Here is a 22,758-nt window from a genome sequence, read left to right as displayed (position 1 = left end):
AAATCCAAACAAGAAAACAAATCAAGTCCTAGAAAATCAGAACATAAGTCATGAAAGTGATAAATTGGCTATATTCTAAATTAAGAACTTTTGAACATCAAAGGACTTCATAAATAGAGTGAAAAGTCAAACTATGAACTTGGAGAAAGCATTTGCAAAGCATGTAACAAATGAGCAGTATCTACACTGTTAAGAAAAAACAAACACTGAAATTTTAAAAATGGACAAAAACAATAAATAGGTATTTCAAAGGAGAAATCACAAATAGTAATTAACATATGAAAAGATGCTCAACCTCATTAAGACTCAGTGAATTGCAAATTTAGCTTGAATTTCATGCTCATCAGATTGGCAAAAATTATAAAGTCTAATAACTTCAAATACGGTGGGTATCTTGATGTTCATTTTATTATTCCTTAAACTGTATATACATATTGTACTGTTCTTTAATATGCACACGTTTCATAGCAAAAATATTTTGTAAGTACCACTTGGATTTAGCAATGAAAACGTTTGTCCACGGCCCTGCTGAGAGCAGTTTCAGTGAAATAAAGGGCATGAAAAGCGTGCTGCAATGAGCTGAAAAGGCTCTATGAGATAAGGAGGTAAAGACAACACCGACAACTATTTCAAGCTAACCTTGAAGTTAGGCAGACAGGATTATAACTTTAGGAGAATGTCACAGTGAGATCTTTTTATTTTAGTCTATTTTTTAAATAAGGGAAACTGGGGCAAGTTTAGAAAGAAACAGCAAAAAGGAGAGGATTATGACACAGAAAATAAAAGTCCCTCGCTAATCACAAAGGTATATAATACTGAGCTCATGAATAGGAATTAGTTTCAGACAAGAACAAGGGTTCCTACTTCATTGTAAGAAATTACCTCTTTGACCTACTGCTCTATCCACTGTAGTTACAAAGGGCTCCTTGATCCTCCTTCAAGCCCCAGCCTTGTGACTTTTGCATGTTATTCCCTCTACAGAGAATACTCTTTTCCAATGATGCAAAGCCTGCCTTTCATGCCTTTCAAGTCCTTGCTCAGCAGTGAACTCAGTGAAGCATTCCCTGAGTACCTTGAAAGTGTAATCCCCTCCTTACTCCCTGACACCTCATTCCTAGCACTCCCTATTCTTTCCCCCTGCTTTTTCTTCAAAACTTTCTAATATTCCATATAATATACTCATTTTACTGTTAATCTCCCCCCTCCTCCCCACTTGTGTATAAGGTCCATGGATGCAGGAACCGCCGCCACGGTGCCTGGTAATACTTGATACAGGAAGCAGCTCAATAAAGACAAGGTGAATACATGATTAATAGTCCCTACTTGAGGAACTGGAAAAACAAATATGGAAATAATACTGTATGTATGATTGAACAAAATGAGGTTCAGCCTAAAGATAATCAACTTACTGCCTATAAGAAGGGGTTACATCTGACTTCGATCTTGAATCATGAGGCGTTTGACAAGTGGGAAAAAAATAGTAGACATTCCAAGAAACTGAAGAACAGGGAGGTTTGAAAGGGCCTTGTACACTTGAGAAATGAAAATGGGGTCCTGGAGTATGGTAGGGAAGACAGTAGACCAGATTTTAGTGAACCTTACAATATTCGCAACGGAGGACACATTATATTGAACTTTTCGATGCTAACAACCCTTTACAGAACATTACGGATGCTTGGTCACTTGTTTATTTGCAGTCAAGTTTAAAGTTTACATAAAATTGCTGGACTTACTGCAAAGGAAAAAGTCTGAACAACCTAATCTGTTCTCCATCATCTGTGGACTGTATGTCTCATAATCAACCAAAGTGACAGTATTTCTACCAAATGTCTCCCCTCCAAGTATCATTCAGAGAAGACAAAAAATTTTCATTGGTGGGGAAATGGTCAAATTCAAGTGCTAAGTTTCGTAGCAACTACTATTTATGAGTTTTTTGATGGGCGTGCATGTTGTTACAATTAATCCGCACTTACTACTACGTTTTCAATTTAGTCTACCTTCCTTTGGTCCACATCTTTACTGTCTTGGGGACACTCACCTTCGTTTCAGCCCCAACACAATGACTTAATTACCCAGGTTATTTTCGAGACAGGAGCCTCTCTCGAGTACACACGGAAAACCTTAATTAAGATCGTGTTAGCTCATGAGCCCATTTGCCAGTTTCGGAAGTTAAGCGCAAGACCAGGAGGCGGCGAACACCAACTGTTCTTTCTACGTTTTGCTACTCTGGGGTTTGCGAGGGGGCGGAGAGCAGCTGAGGTGGGGCGATTCCTGAAAAGGGCGGGCCCCACAGTGTTCCCAGGGCAGGCGAGAGAGGTCAGAGCTCAGGTCTAAAGCTGAAGGGGCGGGGCCTGGCTTAAGAACAGGGGGTGGTGTGTGGGCCCTGGAGGGTAAGGAGGGGCACGGCGACTCGGAAAGACTCACAGTAATAAGCCACCACAGGGTCCCGCTTGTCATGCTCCTGAGCCGTCCTCAGATGATGCTGTATGCTCTTAAACTGGGGGGGGAGTGGGGGCAGCGGAGCAAGCGCGGCCATCTCTATTCCAGGAATCACCACTTCCTACTCGCGCGCCACCGACACTTCCGCTTCCGTCTGGTAGGTCGCGCGCAAGAACGCGAGGGCAAATCCCGCCCACTTTCCCGTTGCTAAGCGACGGCAAGTCAACGACGGGCTGCCAGCAGGGACAAGCTCAGCGTACCTGGCTCTTGGCGGTTAGAACCCAGACAAGGCTAAGCGGCTCTGCGGTGGTGGCGCTTGTGGCATCAGCGCTCTCTGCTGGCTGCGGGTGGGAGGGAAAAGCGTTTCTGTTTTACTTGGTAGCGCCCTTCTGGCCTTTTTTTCGTTTCTTCTTCCTTCCTTCCTTTCCCCCTCTTTTCCTTCCTTCCTTCTTTCCTCCTTCCTTCCTCTCTTTCAGCGAAATGGAAGGTAGAAAGGGGGAAAACAAAACAAAAAAAGAATAGTTTGTTGATTGGGAGGAAGAGTAAAGGTGTGAATTGCCTTTGACATCTTTCCGAAATTATCACTTCCAATTTCTCAGATTATCTTAATAGCATCCTTAGAAGCCTTACTGATTTTGGAAGCTTTAAATTCAGCAATTGTGGAAGATGAAAGATGGTCTGTTGAAATTTTTATATTGAATTCTTCTATCTTGACATATTGGATAAAATAACCAGAATTTTTTTCAATACTAAGCACATTAGGCTTAAAGCAAAATGAATTTTTGTTCGAACTGGATAGGTATACACTAGTGAATGAGTAACCTGAAGATCATTTATTTCAGGAGAATGATCAATAATTTGCCCAGGATTTGACTCATACCACTGTAAGCATCAACTTTTCCTTCTACCGTCAGTGACTTCAATTCTTTTCCTCTTACATCCCATTATGCCATTTTCCAGGACTTTATTTACACTTATTAGTCGCCTCTAATAACCATCTTTATTGCTTTTTTTTTTTCTCACTGACCAATTTTGAAGGTTCATCCTAAAACTAGTTTTCATTGACATCACACCGTCTCCAAGGGAAAAATATCTCAAGCTCTGAAATTTGCCCTGCCTGCTATTCCCTAATTATCAGATCGTCCTCCCCACTCCCCCCACCCCTGCAGAAACTGCTCTATTTTTATTATTACCTCAGCTGCACATCCTTTACTTTACTCTGGGTCTGCCTTTTTTTTTTTTTTTCCACCTGACAAGAAACAGAGTCCTCTATTCTCCCCAATCTCAGGAACACATTCACTACCACTTGAGAATGTATGAGCTACAGACTGAATATTCGTGTCTCATTAAAATTCGTATGTTGAAACCTAAGGCCCGATGTGATGGTATTAGGAGGTGGGGTCCTTGAGCAGTGATCCTGGCAGGGCCTTTATACATGGGATTAATGCCTTTGTGATAGAGACCCCAGAGACTCAGAGGGCCCTTTCACCAGGTGAGGATACAAGAAGAAAGCAACTTTCTTAGAAGTCTCCACCTTAGGAGAGGGGTCTCACTAGAACCTGATTTTGAACTGGAACCCGGATTTTGAACTTCCAGCCCTCCAAACTGTAAGAAATCAATTTCTATTGCTTATAAACTACCCAGTCTGTGGTATTTTGTTATAGCAGCCTGAAGGGTCAAAGACAGTATGATTTCTCTTTCCTCTTATTTTCACTATCCAAACTTCCAGTCAGAATAGTTGGATTGGTAGAGGAACGAAAGTAGAGTGGGATAACCATAAATGTCATCTCTCTGTCCTTATGACTGATCATTTATTCTTTTCCTGTTCTTGACTGTCAACTGTGGTTGTCCTTGAAGTTCACCTAAGAAGTTGTTGTTTTTAGTCTCATATACAGGCTGCCACGGGCACCCAGATACAATTGTTCTGGGTTGGAGTCTAAATATTAGTTCTTTTAAAAAATCTTCAGGAAATATGATGGTATATCCAGGGTTGAGGACCAGTGCCCTAATACAGCATCAATATGTAGCTGATGTTTCAAGCCTTCTTCACTCTCTTTAAGTTAGATTTCCTGTCCTGATTGCCTTGACCAGAAACTGCAATTGATCACAGGCTATGAATCCTTTTACCTCACCTCTGCCACAACAAAGTAACAATAACTAGCTAGCTTTTGCTGAGTATCTATTACATGTATGTTTCTAGGAACTTTACATCAACTGATTTAATCTTTACCACAATCCTATGAAGAAGGTATTATCATTTTCATTATTTTACGCATAAGAAAAATGAGGCACTTAGAAGTTATGTAACGTCAGTCAGATCACAGTCAGTAAATACGAGTGTTTGGTATTAGAATCCGTGTGCTTTGGTTTCAGAGCCTATGAATCTAACCACTAATGCTTGACTTTAATGTCTCTCTAGACCAATATAGCCTTGTATTTTGTATTTTTCCAGTTGAATGATCCTATGTCTGAAAATCATGTGTTCCTAGTCCTAGAGAGAGCTATATCTTCCTGTTATTCTTCTGATCTTTCCTTTTGGGACTGGAGGTTTCTCAGGTCTCTTTCTCATTTGCAGATATTCTAGGAAGAAAGGGGCAAAATAAGTAAAGTGAAATAGTTAAAATTGGATTTTAGTCCATCTGCCAACACACGCTCTCTTCTTTTTGAGCCCTGTACTCCTATCAAAAGAGGAGTATTGATGTGAGGAAGAGAACTAATAGAGACCGTTAGCAAAACGGCACATTAAAATTATAGTGTAAAAGAAAATAGATATTAGTAACATGAGGTTGTTCCTTCTTGTTAATGTTTTATAATAAAGAAATTACTATGAAGAAAGACGTAAATTCTCCTCTCTCCAGCTCTGAACAATTACTGAAGGATAACACGTCATCCTCAAGGTTGGGGCTTGATCTTGGCAAGTTAGGGGAAGGCATGGATAGAATTCACCAGTGAAACTGTCTGGGTCTGTCATTTTCTTTGTGGGAAGGGCTTTTATTTTAAAGGTGATTTCTTTAATAAGTATAAAGATATTCATATTTCTGTTTAATTGTTAAGTTTTTAGTAATATGTGCCTTTCAAGGAATGTGTCCATTTTATGTAAGTATCAAACTTATTGACACAATATTGTTCCTGATGTTTCCTTATGATCATTTAAGTATTTGATTGTGATGTCTCTTTTTTTCATTTATGATGGTGGTCATTTTCATTTTTTCTTCTATCATCCCAATCTGTCTAAGCGAGAAATGTTATCAATTTTACAAATCTTTTCAAAGAACCACTTCTTGTTTCATTGATTTTTTTCCCTATTGTCATTCAGTTTTCTATTTCAGGGTTTTTGTGCTTTTATTTCTATTTTGCTTCTGTTTAATTTGTATTTAAGCTATTCTTTTCATAATTTCTTAAGGTGAGAGGTTTAAATCACTTTATAACTTATTTTTTTCTAACAGAATATTTATGCTTTCCACATATGTGCTTTCCACAAATTTTGAGAAACTGTGTTTGCATTAGCATTTGTTTATAGTGGTTTTCAATTTCCACCTAATTTCTTCCTTGATCTATGGGCCAATAGAATTGTATTGGTAGTTTCTCAAATATTTGGATATATTCCTGATATCTTATTTTTATTGACTTCTCATTTAATTCCATTGTGATCAACTAACATATTCTGTATGATTTCATTCCTTCAGACTTTCCTATGACCCAGCAAAGAGTCTCTCTTGGTGAATGTTCCACATGTACATGAAAATATATAAATATATGATCTGCTGGGGTGAGGTGAAAGGTTCTGAAAATATCAATCAGTGCAAGTCAGTTATCAGTAACGTGTAAATCTCCCATATCCTCTCTGATGTTCTTTCTAATTTGTGAACTGATTAGTGAGAAAGGGGTGTTGAAATCTCTAATTGTAACTGAATGTATTTCTCTTCCGAATCTTGTCAGATTTTGTTTCATGCATTTTGCTACTCTGTAACTGGTGACAAACATTTAGAAGTGTTCTGCTTCCTGATGAAATTATACTTTAATCACTATTAAATGTCTTTTTTATACCTGCCATTCTCCCTTGTCCTGAAATCTACTTGAGTTTTCTCATATTATAGCAACTTCAGCTCTCTTATGCTTTTGCATGATATATCTTTTTCCATTTTATCTTATTATCTATTTGTAAAAATATTTGAATGGTTTAAATACTAAATCTTTAAATATTCAAAAATATTTAAAGTGGTGTTCTTGTTGTTTGGTCTAGTTTTTTTAAAAAATGCATCTGGACAATCTTTGCTTTTGTTTAGGGTGCTAATACTTTTTATATTTATTGTTACTATTGATATTTTTAGATTTAGGCCTACTGCCTTGTCATTGCTTTCAATTTTCCCTATCATTTTTTGGTTTCCTTTTCCTCTTTTCTGCCATCTTTTGGATGAATTGAATGTTAATTAATTTTATGATTTTATTTAATTTCCTTTGTTGGCTTTTAGCCCAAATTTTGTTGTTTTGTTTTACCGGTTATCTTATATGTTACAGTATACATCTTTAAATTATCACAGTCTACTTCAAGAGATAATATACAGCTTTACATATGAGAATCTTTTAATAGTATACCTCCGTACTTAATTTGATTCACCATGTTTATCTATTTTATTATTATTTTCCATTACCATTTTGTATATATTTTATAATTGTTTTCTTATATTTTCTAATTTATTACTGTACTTTCTGCCTTTTACCTTATTAAACTATTTTTGTATTTTTTAGGTTTACTTTCTAGTTCTTATTTTTACTTTTTAAATTATATTTAATATTTCTTTTTAATAATAAATATATTTTCAGCTGTCAATTTTCTGTGTACTACAGACTTGGTCCTATCTCATGGGTTTCAATATGTAGTACTCTGACTGTTGTTATTCATTTTTATTTATTTATTTTTTAAAAATATTTTATTTATTTATTCATGAGCGACAGGCAGAGGGAGAAGCAGGTTCCATGCAGGCAGCCTGATGTGGCATTCGATCCCAGGTCTCCGGGTTCATGTTCTGGGCTGAAGGCGGTGCTAAACCGCTGAGCCACCCAGGCTGCCCTGTTATTCATTTTTAAATACAGAAAAATTTCAGTTTAAATTACCTTGTTTGATCTATGAGCTGTTTATAAAATACTGACAGTCTTATTAATTTTACTACATTTGCATTTTGGTAGAAAAATCTTTTTTATGAATACTTTATATTTACACTGTATAAATGCCATATGTATGTTTATCATTTGTTATTCAGGAGTGTATAACTGTGTGCTAACAATCCTGATATAGTTACCAACCAAACAAAATCATAAAATAGTAGATCATTAAGTAATTAAAAAGCTTATCCAAACCAACTCTCTCACTGGATCTGTATCTTGAAACATAACAATTTATACTATTTGCTGAAAAGAAGCAGAGGCAAGTAGGGTTTCTATGGTGGCTTAGAAATGCCATCACCTGTCTAGTGAGGAGATGGGGGCGGGGGGAGGGCAGCTGCCAAGGAGGTTAGATTTTGCAGGACAGACTACCCTAGAGGAGAGAATTGCAAAGCGAGACCGCTCCAGAGATCTGTAAAGGGTCTCCAACTGAGTCCTGCTCAGTGAAACGTCTTTAAATATGTTTCAAGGAAAAGAACGACTGAAAACATTGAAAGAAACAGTAACCAAGATACTCACAAGATTGAGACCTGTTGCTTTTCACAACAGGCAAGATAGAAAATCTCTTTACAAAGAATCATACTTTAACAATTTACTAGAGGATGAATCAGAATAAGAATAAATAGGTGTTCGCCTATGAGTGGGCAGTAACATGAAGGGGGAGCCTGTTGTTTTGTTTTGTTTTTTTCCGTTGCGGGGTTGGGGGGGGGGGGTTTGAGGAAGTCTTTCCTGAGAAAAATCCTAAGAGGGAGGATGTCCTGTGCTACCCTCTCCCTTCTTTCTTTTGCTACCTCAAAGACCTGTTTCCTGTAGCCACAGCAATTTATGTAGCAATCAGAATTCAATAAACAGAATGTTTGTGCCCCTCCTCAAATTCATATTTTAGAATCCTAACATCTAATGAGATGATATTAGAAGGTTGGACCTTTGGGAGGTGATTAGGTCATGAGGGTAAAGCCCTCATGAATGGGATTAGTGCCTGATAAAAGGAACCCCAGAGAGTTCCCTCACCTTCTTTCAACCATGTGAGGACCCAGGACAAGATTGTAACTCTGGAAGACGGATCTCACCAGAACTTGACTGTGCTAGCCTCCTGGTCTCAGACTTCCAGCCTCTAGAACTGTGAGAAATAAATTTCTGTGTTTATAAGCCATCCAATCTATGATATCTTGTCAATAACAGTCTAAATGAACTAACAGGAGTCAACCCGCTTGAGGATAGAATTTTGAGTGTGGTGGAAAGATAACATTTCCAAAATACCAAAAGGTTATCTTATAGAGTACTCAGCAAAGATTTGCCTTAGTAGGGTGGCAAAATTAGCCCTTCAGAGAGAGCTACACTGGTTCTATCTAGAAAACTTAAAAGGAAGCACAGAGGATCAACCATTTGCAAGTAACGTAACTGTGCTCCAGAATAAAGTTTAAGAATCTTCATGGGAAGGGACGCCTGGGTGGCTCAGAGGTTGAGCATCTGCCTTTGGCTCAGGGTGTGATCCTGAGTCCTGGGATCTAGTCCCACATCAGGCTCTCTGCATGGAGCCTACTTCTCCCTCTGCCTATGTCTCTGCCTCTCTTTCTGTGTCTCTCATAAATAAATAAATTAAAAAATTTAAAAGAAGAATATTCATGGGGAGACAAAAATATCTTGTATCCAACAAAGTAAAACATATAATATCAGGCATCGAGTAAAAAAAATTACCAGCCTTCCAAAGGTACAGGAAAATAGATCGAAGATAAATGTGTTTGTGGGACGATTGGTGAAAGCAATCCACCCTGAGTGTAGGCAATAAAAGGTGTGTCATCTACAGAGAATTTAAAAATAATAACAAAGTGGAATAAATATTGATGCTGTTTCTTAGCACATAGGGCCAGAGATTCTAAACAAAGAAGGTGAATCAATACTTCTTGCTTTCAGGGTAGGCTATTTCCACAGTCCCTGCTCTTTAGGGTGCCACCAGACCACTCACTAAATATCTCATAAAGGCACTAAATCTGGGTTATCTTTGTATATGAAGTCTTAATGCAGTACATGTTAAATAACAGCAAATTCTTAGCAGCTCTTTGCTAAGTGAAAATAACTTGGCTCTTCTCCTGTGCTTTCTTTGTGGAGAAAAATCTCAATGCCTTAAAATCCTAAATCTAGAAATACATGGTATTAAACATAGGCTAAATAATGCCTAAGAAAAAAATTGAAATCCTCAAGATTTGACTAACTATACTTTCTTTGCTAATAAGGCATCAATACAAGGTAGTCATACATAAAAATTTTAAATGATATCAAATAGAGGTGATTATTGGTAAGGCAGGCAGATATAAAGAATACGCTGAACTGGTACAAATTTCTCTGAGATAATTTTATAGCTCTTTAGGAAGTCTAATTCAATATAAATATAATTTTCCAGTTCAAAAATCTTGAACGTAAAAGCTATAGTTATTAGGGTATCTGTGAGAGGATTTTTTTTTTTCAACAAGAAACAAGGAAACCATTCACAATATTTGCCATAGCATTTTTAATTTATTTGCTGGCTATATTACCATATCATTTAATGTTAAAAATTTCAAGAAAACAGTGTAATATTAAAAATGTAATTATTCCATTTCTTTAAGTTAGTGATCAAACTATAGAATGACTTTTAATGATTAATTTACAACTTTGGTGCTTAAATAAGTTACATTTTACATGAATGCAAATAGAATTAGACCCTCAAAGTTTAGCCAAAAGGGTTAGGCCTTTCTATCTAGTTCTAATGTGGTTGGATGACTTTGAGCATAAATATTAATCTCCCTGAGACTCAATTTTCCACTCTGTGTAAAAGAGATAATCAAAGTTTCTCTGGCCACAAAACACTGTAATTATTTAAGATGTTTCATGTGAGAAAACTCTGTAAGAGTACTATTTAAAAAAGAGTTAACATTAGTTCTGCATGTATATTCTAACATCTGACAAATTTAAAATAGAATGAAATGTTTGTTCAAGAATACCTGCCTTAGAACTTAGTATAATATTTTATATTAGACATGAAGCTCAGACACACTGAGGTAAGCTTTAGGAACAGATATTTATGCTTGAAATTGAGATATTCACTGAATAAGATGAAACTAATAAAAATGATTGATGAAGAATTGTGGCCTGACAGTAGGTAATTAACCTTTTGGTCATTGCCTGATTAGAAAGCATAATCTTCTAAATATGATCTCAAAAACTTCAGCAACACATAATACCACTGTAATCACAGTAAATGTATACATTGCAATGAGAAAAATGGTCTTCTCAAAGTGTTCTGGCACCATGCATTTTATAATAGTAAATTTTTTCCCAAGAGATCCAGCATCACACAGGTAGAGGGCTTTAACTTGGAAACCAAAGAGGTGAATCTGAAGCCAAAATGCTATCACCTCTAGACTAATTCTTAATAAAACAGAGAGGATATAAATTACAGTGTAGATAGGCTTTTGAAGAATGCATTCTTGATTGATGCTTTTACATGCAGCATAAAGATGGAAAATAGCTCCAGGAACCAGGACAATCACTAGTTGTAACGCCCAGAACACCTAAAGTATGTCAGAAATATCTTAGTCAAATCAATCAACATGTTACCAAAAACACATCAAAGAGAATGACTCTCAACAGAGGCAAACTTAACAATTCTAAGTTTCATAAGTCTCAATTCTAAAACTAATATAATGAAGATAGTCATCTTGAACATATTCAATTACTAAGATAATTTAAAATTGTCAACATCTCAGTTATCGTGAAAAGATAATCCTATTTTTCTGTCATCAGCTACCAATTACTAATAATAATGAAATATTTTATTTAGTAGCTACCCAAGTTCCATTTACTAACTATAGGCCTAGAGTACAATTCTAACATCAATAAATAACAGAATTCTGGAGATGGAAGAAACTCTTGACCAACTCAAATTAATTTACCTGAAATATACAGTCAGTTAGAGAAAAAGTATATTTCTAGAAATAATACCTGTTAAAGCATTCTTCATTGTCTTATGACATTATTTACATTTAAAAAGTCAATTTTTTATCTGGTGTAGAGGAAGGTTTATGTGCACACAGAAAAACTTACTTGTGGAGTGATTGGCCTGAACTGATTGTAACAAAAGAGATTTATTTCTCTTTTGTCTGGATCACAACTGAAGTGCAAAGCCTCATTCCCATAGACTGCAAAGCCTAATACCCCAAGGAAGAACATTCTTACTGATCCAAAGAAAAGGGTGTGGAATTGACCGATCACGGTTGGAGGCTTCACCTGTTAATGGTTTTAGGAGAAAAAGATGTTTTGAAAACAAACATTAAATATGTACATTTTAAAGGATGTTTTCATTATTGTATTTAAAAATATTTAAGATTCATGAATTTTTGAGGCAAGATATAACTTTAGACCTCATCAAGTCCAATGCAAATTCTTCATCATAGATTGCTCACTCCTTTCCATTCCAAAAATATGAAATGCAGCAAATAGGGACATGTTGCTAATCACATGTATAATTTTGGAAATATTTAAAAAGCTCTGCATTCAATGACTTTCCCTACCCCTGTAATCCTTTTGCAATAAAATCAAGAGAATCTTAGAATATCTAAGAGCTCTTTTAGAAAATTAGATAACAGATCTAATATTAAACTCATTGGTATGCACACTGTCTTAACAACCAAATTATGTTTATTTAATTGTCATTACAGCTTATTTTCCACTTCTTACGTATCGAATTGAGAGTGAGCTACTTTAAAACACTAACAGCTAAAAGTACTTCCTGAATTATTTTACTTATAAGTTTTAAATTCAGAATATTTTGAAGTATATGGTTGATATTTATATTATTCTCCATATATGTAGAGGTTCTTATTCATCAACATTTATGCAAATCAGGTTAAAATACAAGACAAGACTCAAACAATTGTTGGTTGTTTGCTTGTTTGTATAATACTTACACATCCTTCATAGAAGTTTCTGATGTAATTTAGAGACATGTCTCAGGAGTAGTTATCCTGGCATCCCTGTGGGTTAATTTTTGACCCACATTGCCACTTCGCCTCTGTCAGACTCAAACTCATATTCTCTCATGACTCTTACAGCAGAAAACACTTATCACTGCAAATTTCTCTCCCATCCTCCTTTTCTGCCTTTTTTTTTTCATAGATCTCTGGGGCCCCAGTCAACTTTCCTATCTCTCTCCCAAAACAAAACAAAACAAAACAAAAACAAAGAAAAGCAGAGGGCATGTGGTCAATCTAATAATCCCTTGACTTACACTGTCAGCAGAGCCAGCCAGACAGACAGGAGTGCCAGCAAAGCAAGAAGCCAATCCAACAAGGGCTCTGAGTACTCAATGCCTCTCAATTACCTGAGAATTGCCTATATGTAAATCAGTGGATTCTTAAGCTTAGAATTTTCGCCAAAATGTACAGTGATCTTTTCCCCGCATTCATTTAGGTATGTCTGAAAAGAGAAGTACATAGGAAATAGTTCTGATTATTTCTTGTTTACTTTTGCAAAATAGCTCTAATTTCTGGGACATTTAAGAAACTGCAACACAAGGACGCCTGGGTGGGTCAGCGGTTTAGCGCCGCCTTCCGCCCAGGCCGTGAACCTGGAGTCCCAGGATTGAGTCCCACATCGGGGTCCCTGCATGGAGCCTGCTTCTCTCTCTCCCTATGTCTCTGCCTTTCCCTCTCTCTGTGTCTCTCATGAATAATTAAGATCTTAAAAAAAAACTGTAACACAGATTATGATAGCTATTACAACATCAAATATTACTGATATCTTGCTATATTTGTCTTTTTGCTGAATGCTTACTATGGACATGGAAAAATCTGTAGTTAGATCTCCATTCTGAGTAAAAACATAGTGTACTGCCAACCAAGATGAGCTCAGGATCTGGCAAAAAACATGTGAATAATCCTGCCTTTTCTTTCTTTTGTCCTTCAATAAATACATCAAGTGCTAGATAGATATTGATATGGGTGTTGGGATCAGCAGGGGACAAAACAGACAAGGAGATGCCTTCCAACTAATACATCTGTAGAGTATCTTCCACCTACCCATACTTCCATAGCTAATGGCAGATCACATCTGTTTTTTCTTCACCTGCCTTTCTCATTTTTGTTTTGTTTGTGATCTGTGAAAGTTGTAACTCTAGACAACTTCACTGCTCTCCTTAGCAAGTAGAGATGTGATTGTATAACACATGCAGTTGCAACCAATGGGTAAGGGGCAGTGGCCATGTTGAATCAGAGTGTTGTACTGAATACGGAAAATAAACATGGACAATGTAATGATAACTCAGAGCTGTTGGATGAAAGAAATTGGCATATATTCTCCTCTTCTCAGAAACAGAATTCCAAGGCAGTGCCGTGTGGCTCAACGGTTTAGCACCGCCTTCAGCCCAGGGCCTGATCCTGGAGACCCGGGATAGAGTCCCATGTTGGGCTCCCTGCATGGAGCCTGCTTCTCCCTCTGCCTGCATCTCTGCCTCTCTCTCTCTCTCTCTCTCTCTCTGTATCTCTCATTAATAAATCGTTTTTTAAAAAAAAAAATCTTAAAAAAAAAAGAAACAGAATTCCAGGTTTGCTATGTATGGATTCCTATGAAAGGGCATCCAAAAACCAAAACTATCTTTTGCATGGGAGGAATTCTGCTTTGACTCCTACCATGTACAATTATGAATGTGTTTATTTAGCCCATTATATGCTAAGGTCAGACATGTAAAAATCATCAAAGTCTTCTTTGTTTTTTCAGAGAGGAACAAAATTGGCTTGAACCTTAATTGCATGTGTAAATGGGAGAAACACAGTATTATTTTTATTGTTGGGAGCTATGAAGGACCAAATGAGTAATACTTTTCTTCCCTTTATAGGTCATGATCCAATTGAGTCATAAGACAAAGGAGTAAAGCATACGGCTGCTAAAATATCACCCTTATTATACTCTTATTACCATAAAGATTATGTTGGATGAGGGATGGGTTTTTCTCTTTGGGAAAGTGTGATTCTTAGGTAGACACAAGTGCAGGCCTGGTTAATACTGTATCATGCCTGTCTTTACCTCCCTGCCTCTTTAAGATTTATACATGGGAAGAGCAGAGTAGAACTGCTAATCTCTGTGGACAACTGGCTTCCAAGGGGGAAAATGCTAAGAAGTAAATGATGAATTCTCAGTTTTGCCTTCCAAATATAAGGTAAACTCATCAGATAAGATAGTGACTATAGTTACTCTGGCCTCATGTGTTTGGCAATTGATGGGGCTATTAATTGGGATGACAACCCGAACTTCTTTTCATGCTAACAGTTGAGGATAACAGAAGCAGCAAAAGACGGCAATCCCCAACCTGCAAGCATTATTTAGTCCTCTGCTTGATTCATGTCTGCTAATGTTACATTAGGCAAAGCAAGTTACACGGCCAACACGGATATGAGAAAGAGCTACAACTGCTTGATGGTTCTGCAGTCACATGGGTGCAGAAATAGGAAAAATTTGTGACTAATTTTATATGCTACCACAATATGCCCTTTGATCACATATATTCATATTTCTCCCACATGTCATCACACTCATTCCAAAATGGTGAAAGTCTCATCTAATAAGGGTTGAAATGCAATGTTCTGTGATTTGCATCATGTACAAATCTGGGTATGGCTGATATATGGCTCCTTGTGATCCAGAATCTAATGAAACAAAAGGAAACATTATCTTCCGTACAATGTTAATGCACGATAGAGATACAGGGGTAGGATGACTCTAACAGATACCTCCACTTCCAAAATGGAAGAGTAGGAGGCATACTGTTGTCACTGGTCCATAGTAATTCTGAAATTCTGCATGGAACATATTGCCAGTTCTCCCTATTCTGAAGGCAGAGAATATCCCCTGATTAAGACGTAGTACTACTTCTTGAAAGATGCTCCCCAGTCTCCTATACTGTACTTCTTAATTGAAATGGTTTCCTGCTGCATTGTTGTCAATAGTCTGTGACTCCATCCTTTATGTTCTTAGCTGAAAAAAATCTGACCTTTTTCATTAAAACATGATTGCATTTGAAGCAGGATAGCTTCCTCAGGCTGCTCCCTACTAGAAATTTGGAGGACCATAAGTCTTTTTTACAGTCTGACTAATATCCATTTGATTCAAACTAGTAGTTTTGTTTTGTTTTGTTTGCTGGTACAACTCTCTTAATTGCATTTTTAGTTTTCAATGTTTTGGTTTTAATGCACTTAGTTTGAATAAAAGTTATACCTACAATTATTTTAAAGAAATACCTCTTTCTGCATATACATTTACTGCTATTTTCGGATTAGGCTTATTTGAGACAATGCTTTTAATGATTTTTAGAAAATTTTTGTCTAATTGAGATGGTCAATTAGTCATATATTAAATATACTGAGTTTTATCAAAGGATGTTATAGTCATACTGTTGATTTGCTTTTTAACATGCCTTGCACTAGGAATTTTTACCTGCCAGGAACACTAGAAATGAAAACAAAACAAAACAAAACAAAACAAAAGAATTCTCATGTAGCAAATCCTGATCTCTCTATATTTTCCCTGAAAACTCATTTCTAGGCCCCTTAGTAGGTCATTGGTCTCCTCTTATACCTTATCAAATGTGACTAGGAGTACCAAACTGTTACTTTTAGAATTCCTTCTGGATTGCTTCTTAGCCAAGTCCAAATTTTCATTAGTACATGTTTTATCTTCCAAGTTATTTCAGATGACTTTTATGCCAATTGTCTTGGTATTATGTCATAAGAGTTACCATATTTCCAGCCTGCTACAATTGTTTTCTCAATGCTTTTCCAGCTTCCACCAATAGTTTCACATTGCTTTTCCTGCCTTTGGTACTAGTTTCTTGTTACTTTTCCACCTTCTGCCTACTGCTTGATTCCAAAGATGATGCCACATTTTTAGGTTTTTATTAGAGAAGCACCTGACCCTTGGTACCAATATCTGTATCAGTTAAGAATTTTTTCATAGCAAGCCACCCTCAAATTTAATGGCCAAAGCAAGCATTTATTTAGCACATGGTTTAGGTGGTTATTTCTCCCTATCTGGGTTGAGTAATGGTCTCTGCTGGGTTTTTGCATGCATATGTGGTCAGTCAACAGATCAGATTGGATTGATTGATCTGTTAATCCAACAGATCAGATGGATTATCTAGGATGACTTAACTCACATATCTGGAGGTGGACAGACTTGGGCCAGAGTGACTAAAGCACATATCTGTTGTCATTCTGGAAACTGGCCCAGACTTCTGCTTATGGTGGGGATTGCAGAGTTTCCAAAACAGAAAATAGTTGAAAAGGCCAATAGTGCAAGAGTTTTTCAAGCCTCTGCTTGCTTCAGAATTGCTAATGTCCCACTGGCCAAAGCAAGACTTGTGGCAATCTTGGATGGGTTCCAGCTCTGAGTAGGAAGATCTGCAGCTGCATTCCAATGGCAGGGATATAAAGAGGTGAAGAACGTGTAATGGTTTTACAATCACCCCCATGACTAAGGGCATCAAATGAAGAAATCTAATATTCAAGAGTCTTTGTTTTAAAATGCAATTTGGGAATCAAGAATATGTGTATTCTTCCTAGAGAAGCCTAGAGTCAATTAATGAAAACTAAAGTTTGGGGCCATGCTTTTATACTGTCCACTCTGCCCTTCTTTCCTGATGTGAAAAGGATGTGAGAAGAGCTAGAGCAAATGGGAAAAAAATCTCCAAAATAAAAACCCAATAATAATATATTAGCCTGTGAAATGGTTTCTATTTGCTATTAAGAATTTTAAACAAATTATCTCCCTGAATTCTTACAACTCTGTTTTAGGATATGTTCTTGTATAGGTCTATTTTACAGATGAAGCTTAGAGAGTTTAAGTAAGTTACCCAATATTACAATTAATAGGTGGCAAAACCAGGTGGTGAAAGATAGTGAATGAATTGCTTGTTGTTAGCTGGTAAGCTGTAGGCACATGAGAATATTATTAAGCCAATTGCTAGGACCCTGAAACATGAGGAATTAAGAGGAAATAAGTCAAGATTTTCTTATTTTCTCCTGAAAAGAGCTCAGGAGTTACTGGTGCTGTGGAGGCTAGCTATTTCCCCACACTCCTGGATCTCAATGTGAAGAGGAAAAGACAAGCAGAGAACTAACCCAATAAAATACATGCCAAGGGAGTACTTGAGAAATATGAAGGACTCCATAGAAATGAAGTCAGCTTAATTTCTCTCATTTGGTAGCCATGTGAGGAGGAAGGACCACATTGGTATCTATGATCATGGGCTCTGGAATTAGAAAACCTATCTTTGAACTCTGGTTTTACCACTTGGTTAGATCTGAGATCTCAAGAAAATTATTTACCATCTCTGAATCTCAGTTTCTCCAACTGAGGATGATTATAGTATTTATCTCACAGGGTTGTTGTACGAAGATTATTAAAGTATTTGGAAGCATGTTCCTCTTGCGCTTAATGAAATCCCTAATCACCTGTTGTTTTCTATTAATTTTTCTTTGTTATACAGACAACAGAATGTTAAATTAATAATCCTTTTTAAGCAAGGAAGAGTCACTACTTTATTCAACATAAAGAACATCTGTATTGGCCACTAAGAACATTTTTGGGAAGAATTAACAACATGAAAATCCCACAGATTTTTAAAAAAATTTTTGTTGATGTATAATTGACATATTATATTGGTTTCAGGTATACAATATACTGATTTGATGTTTGCATCAAATGATATTGATATTGCAAAATGATCCCCATAATAAGTCTAACTAACTAATGTTTGTTACCATGCATAGTTACAAATTTTTTTTCTTGTGATAAGTACTTTTAAGATTAACTCTTTCAGTAACTTTGAAATATGCGTGTTTATTTTCAATGTTTATCCTCTATTTCTGTTTAATCCTTTTGGGATAGAGTGTCTCTTTTTCAGGATCTACTAAGATGCCAAGACATGGACTTCTTCTCAGCAAGACCAATGGGATTGAACCCCAGGGAACTTTTGAGTAAATTTAATCCCTAAAACATATCTTTGCTCTCCCAGCTCTAAAGATTTTTGAAGTGACCAGGTTGCCTCCATCAATTTCCTGAGTAAATGGCTTAAAATTTGACACAATAGTACCAGCTTGCTTGCTCAAACTTGCTCGAAGCTTTTAACTTTAGCAGAGGAGTGAAGACAGGCTTAGATCTTTTTCTGCTGCTGCTGCTGCTGCTACTACTACTACTACTGTAACTTCTACAGTAACTTCTGCTTTCACACACACACACATATACAAATGCATATACAAATTGCTGACATTTATTGATTACTATTTTCTGATACTGTTCTAAACTACAGAACTAATGTATAGTTTTTAACAGATATTCTTGGAGTCCTAAAATTTCTGAGATTGAAAACGTTTAAGACCTGTGTAGTCTAGCCCAGAAAGGGCATAAACCTCTAATTTTGCACAGAACTCAGGACAGGATTGATGAAATAACAGTGTAGAAAAGCACTAGTCAGGATAGTTAACATCCACAAATACTCTTCCTTATTATTATTTACAATCTGCTCTAAATTAATGCTTCAAATCTAATCACATGTATTGTTTTAGAGCTATGATTTTCTATGTGTTTGTGCTCATTCACTTTCATTTTTTTCGTTTCACCAATTAAATACCTACTATATCAACTGCTATGTACATTGTTGGGAATATGTGAGAATAATATAGCTCCTGCCTTCATTGGGCTTAAGGTAGAACATGTGTGTTTGTATATACATCTACAGTTACGTATATATATATGTATATATGTTACATATATATGTATAAATGTATGTAATTGACATTTATAGTGCTGACAATTTACTTAAAGCATGATTTATATTTAATCTTTCAGAGTATGGTCACAAACTATCTTGGCTTATTTTACATCTGGCAATCTCTTTATAAAGTTTCCTCTCTGGCATTCTTTGATTCTTAGAATTTTGCATTTCATTACAGTAATTTACCCTCCTCCTCATGTGATATCCAATGATTGTTGAATGGGATGAAATAGAGATCAATTTAGGTACTCCCAGTAGTAGATTTCACAGAAGGACAGCTAAGATAAGGCAATCTGGACAGCTGCCTCAATTCATAAATCACAATCCTTAACCAATTCGCATCTCACTGAAATCTCTGACCTGTCAAAATTGGGTTTGTCTTTTTGTATGAATAATTTATATTCTCTGGAAAGGAACTGTGGATCCCTTAGCAGAAAGGGTCAATAACCAATCATGTTATTTTAGGCAAATGATTTAACTTGCTGAGTTGCATTTCCATTTCTCCAAAAGGAATAGACTGGATTCCACAACTGTAAATAATTTCACAATTCTCTGGTTTTATGATTCTAAGTTTTATAACCATACTTGGAGCTTTATCAATCTCATACTTGCTATGAGATTTGTTGTGAGTAATTTGTGTGCTGCCAGCAATTGCTTGATCTAATAGTTAAATTAAGTCCTCATTTTTCTTTTTTATCAATGGATTTGTACATTTCAGATATTTCCAATATGCCTATATTGCATGGTTTCTAGTTGTAAAACACATAGGTCTTATTTCTTTTCCAGATGCCTCATCCATATAGTCAAGCCCTATAGGAGATTACAGTCTATAAATCCAGAAAACCTGAATTTGTGTGTGTGTGTGTCTCTCTCTCTCTCTCTTTTTTTAAACCATTACTGGTTATTATTTAAGGATTCTCTGTTAACTCTACAAGTTTTAGTTTTTCTAGTGGTAAAGTGAGGAATATAATTCTTACCCAATAGATGCTGTAATTAAATGAGAGAATATGTGAGGTAATATCTAGCACACTGCCTAACACATAGGTGATTTCTCAATAAATACTATTTTTGCTCTTATTATGGAGACTAGACTCATTGTATCAAACTTGAGAGGAAGTACACCAAATAAGTAAACACTTGGCTTCTTAAATCAGTGAACATAGATTTAAATCACAGCTTGTAATGAAAATGCCTCAGGAAATTTAGCTAATAACACTAAGCCTCATTTTCCTCAACTGCTGGGATTTGTTGAGCTCTCTGGATCTGTGGATTTGTTTTCAACAAATTTGGGGGGGGGATCAGCCATTATTTCTTCAAATATTTTTCTGTCCTTTTCCCTCTTATTCTGGGACTCCAAATACATACATGCTAGAGTGCTTGATATGGTCCCTGATCCTTCTCTCTTCTCATTGTGAGTAGTTATTATGTTAATATCACTGATACTTTCTTCTACAGTGTGTCATTTGAAGTTAATCCTACACAGGACATTTTTCATCTGTGATATTGTATATTTATCTATAGGACAAGGGTCAGTGAACCATAGCCCATGGATCAGCCACTCTTTTTATAAAACAAGGTTTTATTGCAACTTAGCAATGATCATTCATTTATGTATTGTCTGTGGTTGCTTTTGCTCTACAAGGTCAGCGTAGTTGCAACAGAGATATATGGCCCATAAACCTAAAATATTTACCATCTGGCTATTTAAGAAAAAAGTTTGTTAATCTTTCTAGAGCTAATCCGGCTCTAGAATTTGAATGTGGGTCTTTTTTTTTAATCTTCCATTTTTTAAATCATCATGTTAGTATTTTTCTCTGCCATTTTAAAAGTAGATGGGATATATTTTAATAGCTGTTTAGTGTCCTTGTTTGTCTATTCTAATGATCAATTTTTTCATTATGGGTTTTATGTTTCTGTTTTCTGTATGCCTTGTAATTTTAAACTGGGTTACTGACATTTTGTTGTTTGCTCTATTTTATTGATTCCCTTTCAATGGGGTCAGAATTTGTCCTGGCATACAAGTAGCTTACTTGAATCAGTTGGATACCTTTCAGGCTTGATTTCAGCATGTTAAGATGGGTTTAGATTAACTTGTAATGGGGCAAATCTAGGCTCACAACTAAAGTGGTATGTATGTATCTTCTGTATTCTACAGGATACACATTGCATTACAAAGTCTTTCTACTCTGGCTGTGGAGACACAAAATATTCTTAACTCAGTTTGCCTTGTAACTACTTGTGAGTGGTTTTTTCTCTGACTTTGGGAAGCTTCTTCTATGCTTGAGGAGATCAGTACTCAGTCAGAGCCTCAAACGGACCCTCCTGTTCTTCTCTAGGTTTCTCTTTATTTACTCTGACATCCAAATTCTAAGCCTCTTTGTCTCTTCAAGCACTGATTTCTGATTCCTCAATTCAATGAGGCCACTGAATGGTGTTAGGGTTTCCACTTTCTGAGCTAGGGACCTGAGCTGCCTCTAGGGAATAAGTTTATGCAGCCTGGGCTTGCCTGGTTTATTTCTCTCTTTGCAGTGCCTTCAGTTCTGTGCTGCTTGTTTTTCAATGGCTGCCTCATATTTTACAATGATTGTTTTCTAGTTGTTTACAGCAGAAAACAGGAAAAAACCCATCCAATTTGTATCAAACTCTTTCTACTGTAACATAAAAGTCTTTAAAACTAGTTTCACTGTTCTCAACAATATTCTGAAGAGTAAAGATCATGGGATCGCTGAATAAATATAATTCAATTTTGCAGTATTTGTAATGCGTAGATCTTACTTTACACTTAAAGCTAAAAAGTCAACAGAATTTGATCCAAGTACCAAGTAGTATAAGGTCAGCAATAAGTCAGGCTGTGTTGATAGTTTAGTACAGTCGCTTAGAATGAAAGAGTGTGAAATGCTTTAAGTTCTATGATCACTTGTGTCATTTTGGATACATTTCTGCTTTTATTCCTGTTTCAATTTCCCATCTATAACAAAAAATAATAATAATACTCACCTCACAGGGGTGCTGTTAGGATCAAATGAGATAGATTACGTACTTAACATAATATCTAGCACTGTAAGTACTAAATTAACATAAAGTATTATTGTGGTGTTGTTGATATGGTATTTTTGAGAAGTTGTTCATTTGTTACACTGAAGATGAGTCTGTAAGCCTTCAAGTACCCACCATGCTACAGTCCCTGGAGATTCTTTGCTCTTTATCATTTGGATGAAAGCAGACTGGTTTACTTGGCTGCAACTGCCTGGACCAGTTCTTAGGGCACCAGCCAGAGCCATTCATGAATTGGCTTGATTCAGAAAGCTTGATGAGGTCTTCTTATTTAGATGTGGTTAGCCTGACTGAATCAC

The 22,758-nt window shown here is 36.3% G+C and overlaps 3 protein-coding genes across 3 annotated transcripts in view; 1 reads left to right on the top strand and 2 right to left on the bottom strand.

Annotated features, from left to right (window-relative positions):
• Nucleotides 1-2,590, bottom strand: part of VTA1 (vesicle trafficking 1) — a 65,877-nt gene extending 63,287 nt beyond the window's left edge. Inside the window, exon 1 of the mRNA XM_025422430.3 lies at nt 2,425-2,590. Within this exon, the coding sequence (XP_025278215.1) occupies nt 2,425-2,536 (112 nt within the window). The 5' untranslated portion in view covers nt 2,537-2,590. The remainder of the gene's footprint in view (nt 1-2,424) is intronic.
• Nucleotides 1-22,758, top strand: part of NMBR (neuromedin B receptor) — an 85,629-nt gene that overhangs the window by 25,244 nt on the left and 37,627 nt on the right. The window lies entirely within an intron of this gene.
• GJE1 (gap junction protein epsilon 1) lies at nt 10,758-12,587 on the bottom strand. Its single transcript, XM_025422431.2, has 3 exons — nt 12,549-12,587; nt 11,686-11,868; nt 10,758-11,153 (listed from the first exon to the last, which is right to left on the bottom strand). Exons 1-3 carry the CDS (start codon nt 12,585-12,587, stop codon nt 10,758-10,760), a joined length of 618 nt encoding a protein of 205 aa, XP_025278216.1.

The sequence above is a fragment of the Canis lupus genome, chromosome 1 (genome assembly GCF_003254725.2).
Source record: "Canis lupus dingo isolate Sandy chromosome 1, ASM325472v2, whole genome shotgun sequence".
NCBI classification, from domain to species: Eukaryota; Metazoa; Chordata; class Mammalia; order Carnivora; family Canidae; genus Canis; species Canis lupus.
The sequence above is the reverse complement of the archived record's forward strand: the minus strand, read 5'-3'. Positions and strand labels throughout refer to the sequence as shown.

Excerpts from the sequence above, each read along its gene's own strand:
- GJE1 (XM_025422431.2), bottom strand. The coding sequence starts at position 12,587 with ATGTCTCTAAATTACATCAGAAACTTCTATGAAGGATGT. Across the intron at positions 11,869-12,548 it reads GAAACTTCTATGAAGGATGT|GTGAAGCCTCCAACCGTGAT; the intron begins GTAAGTATTATA and ends AACCATTAACAG. Across the intron at positions 11,154-11,685 it reads TCAGGCCAATCACTCCACAA|GTGTTCTGGGCGTTACAACT; the intron begins GTAAGTTTTTCT and ends GACATACTTTAG.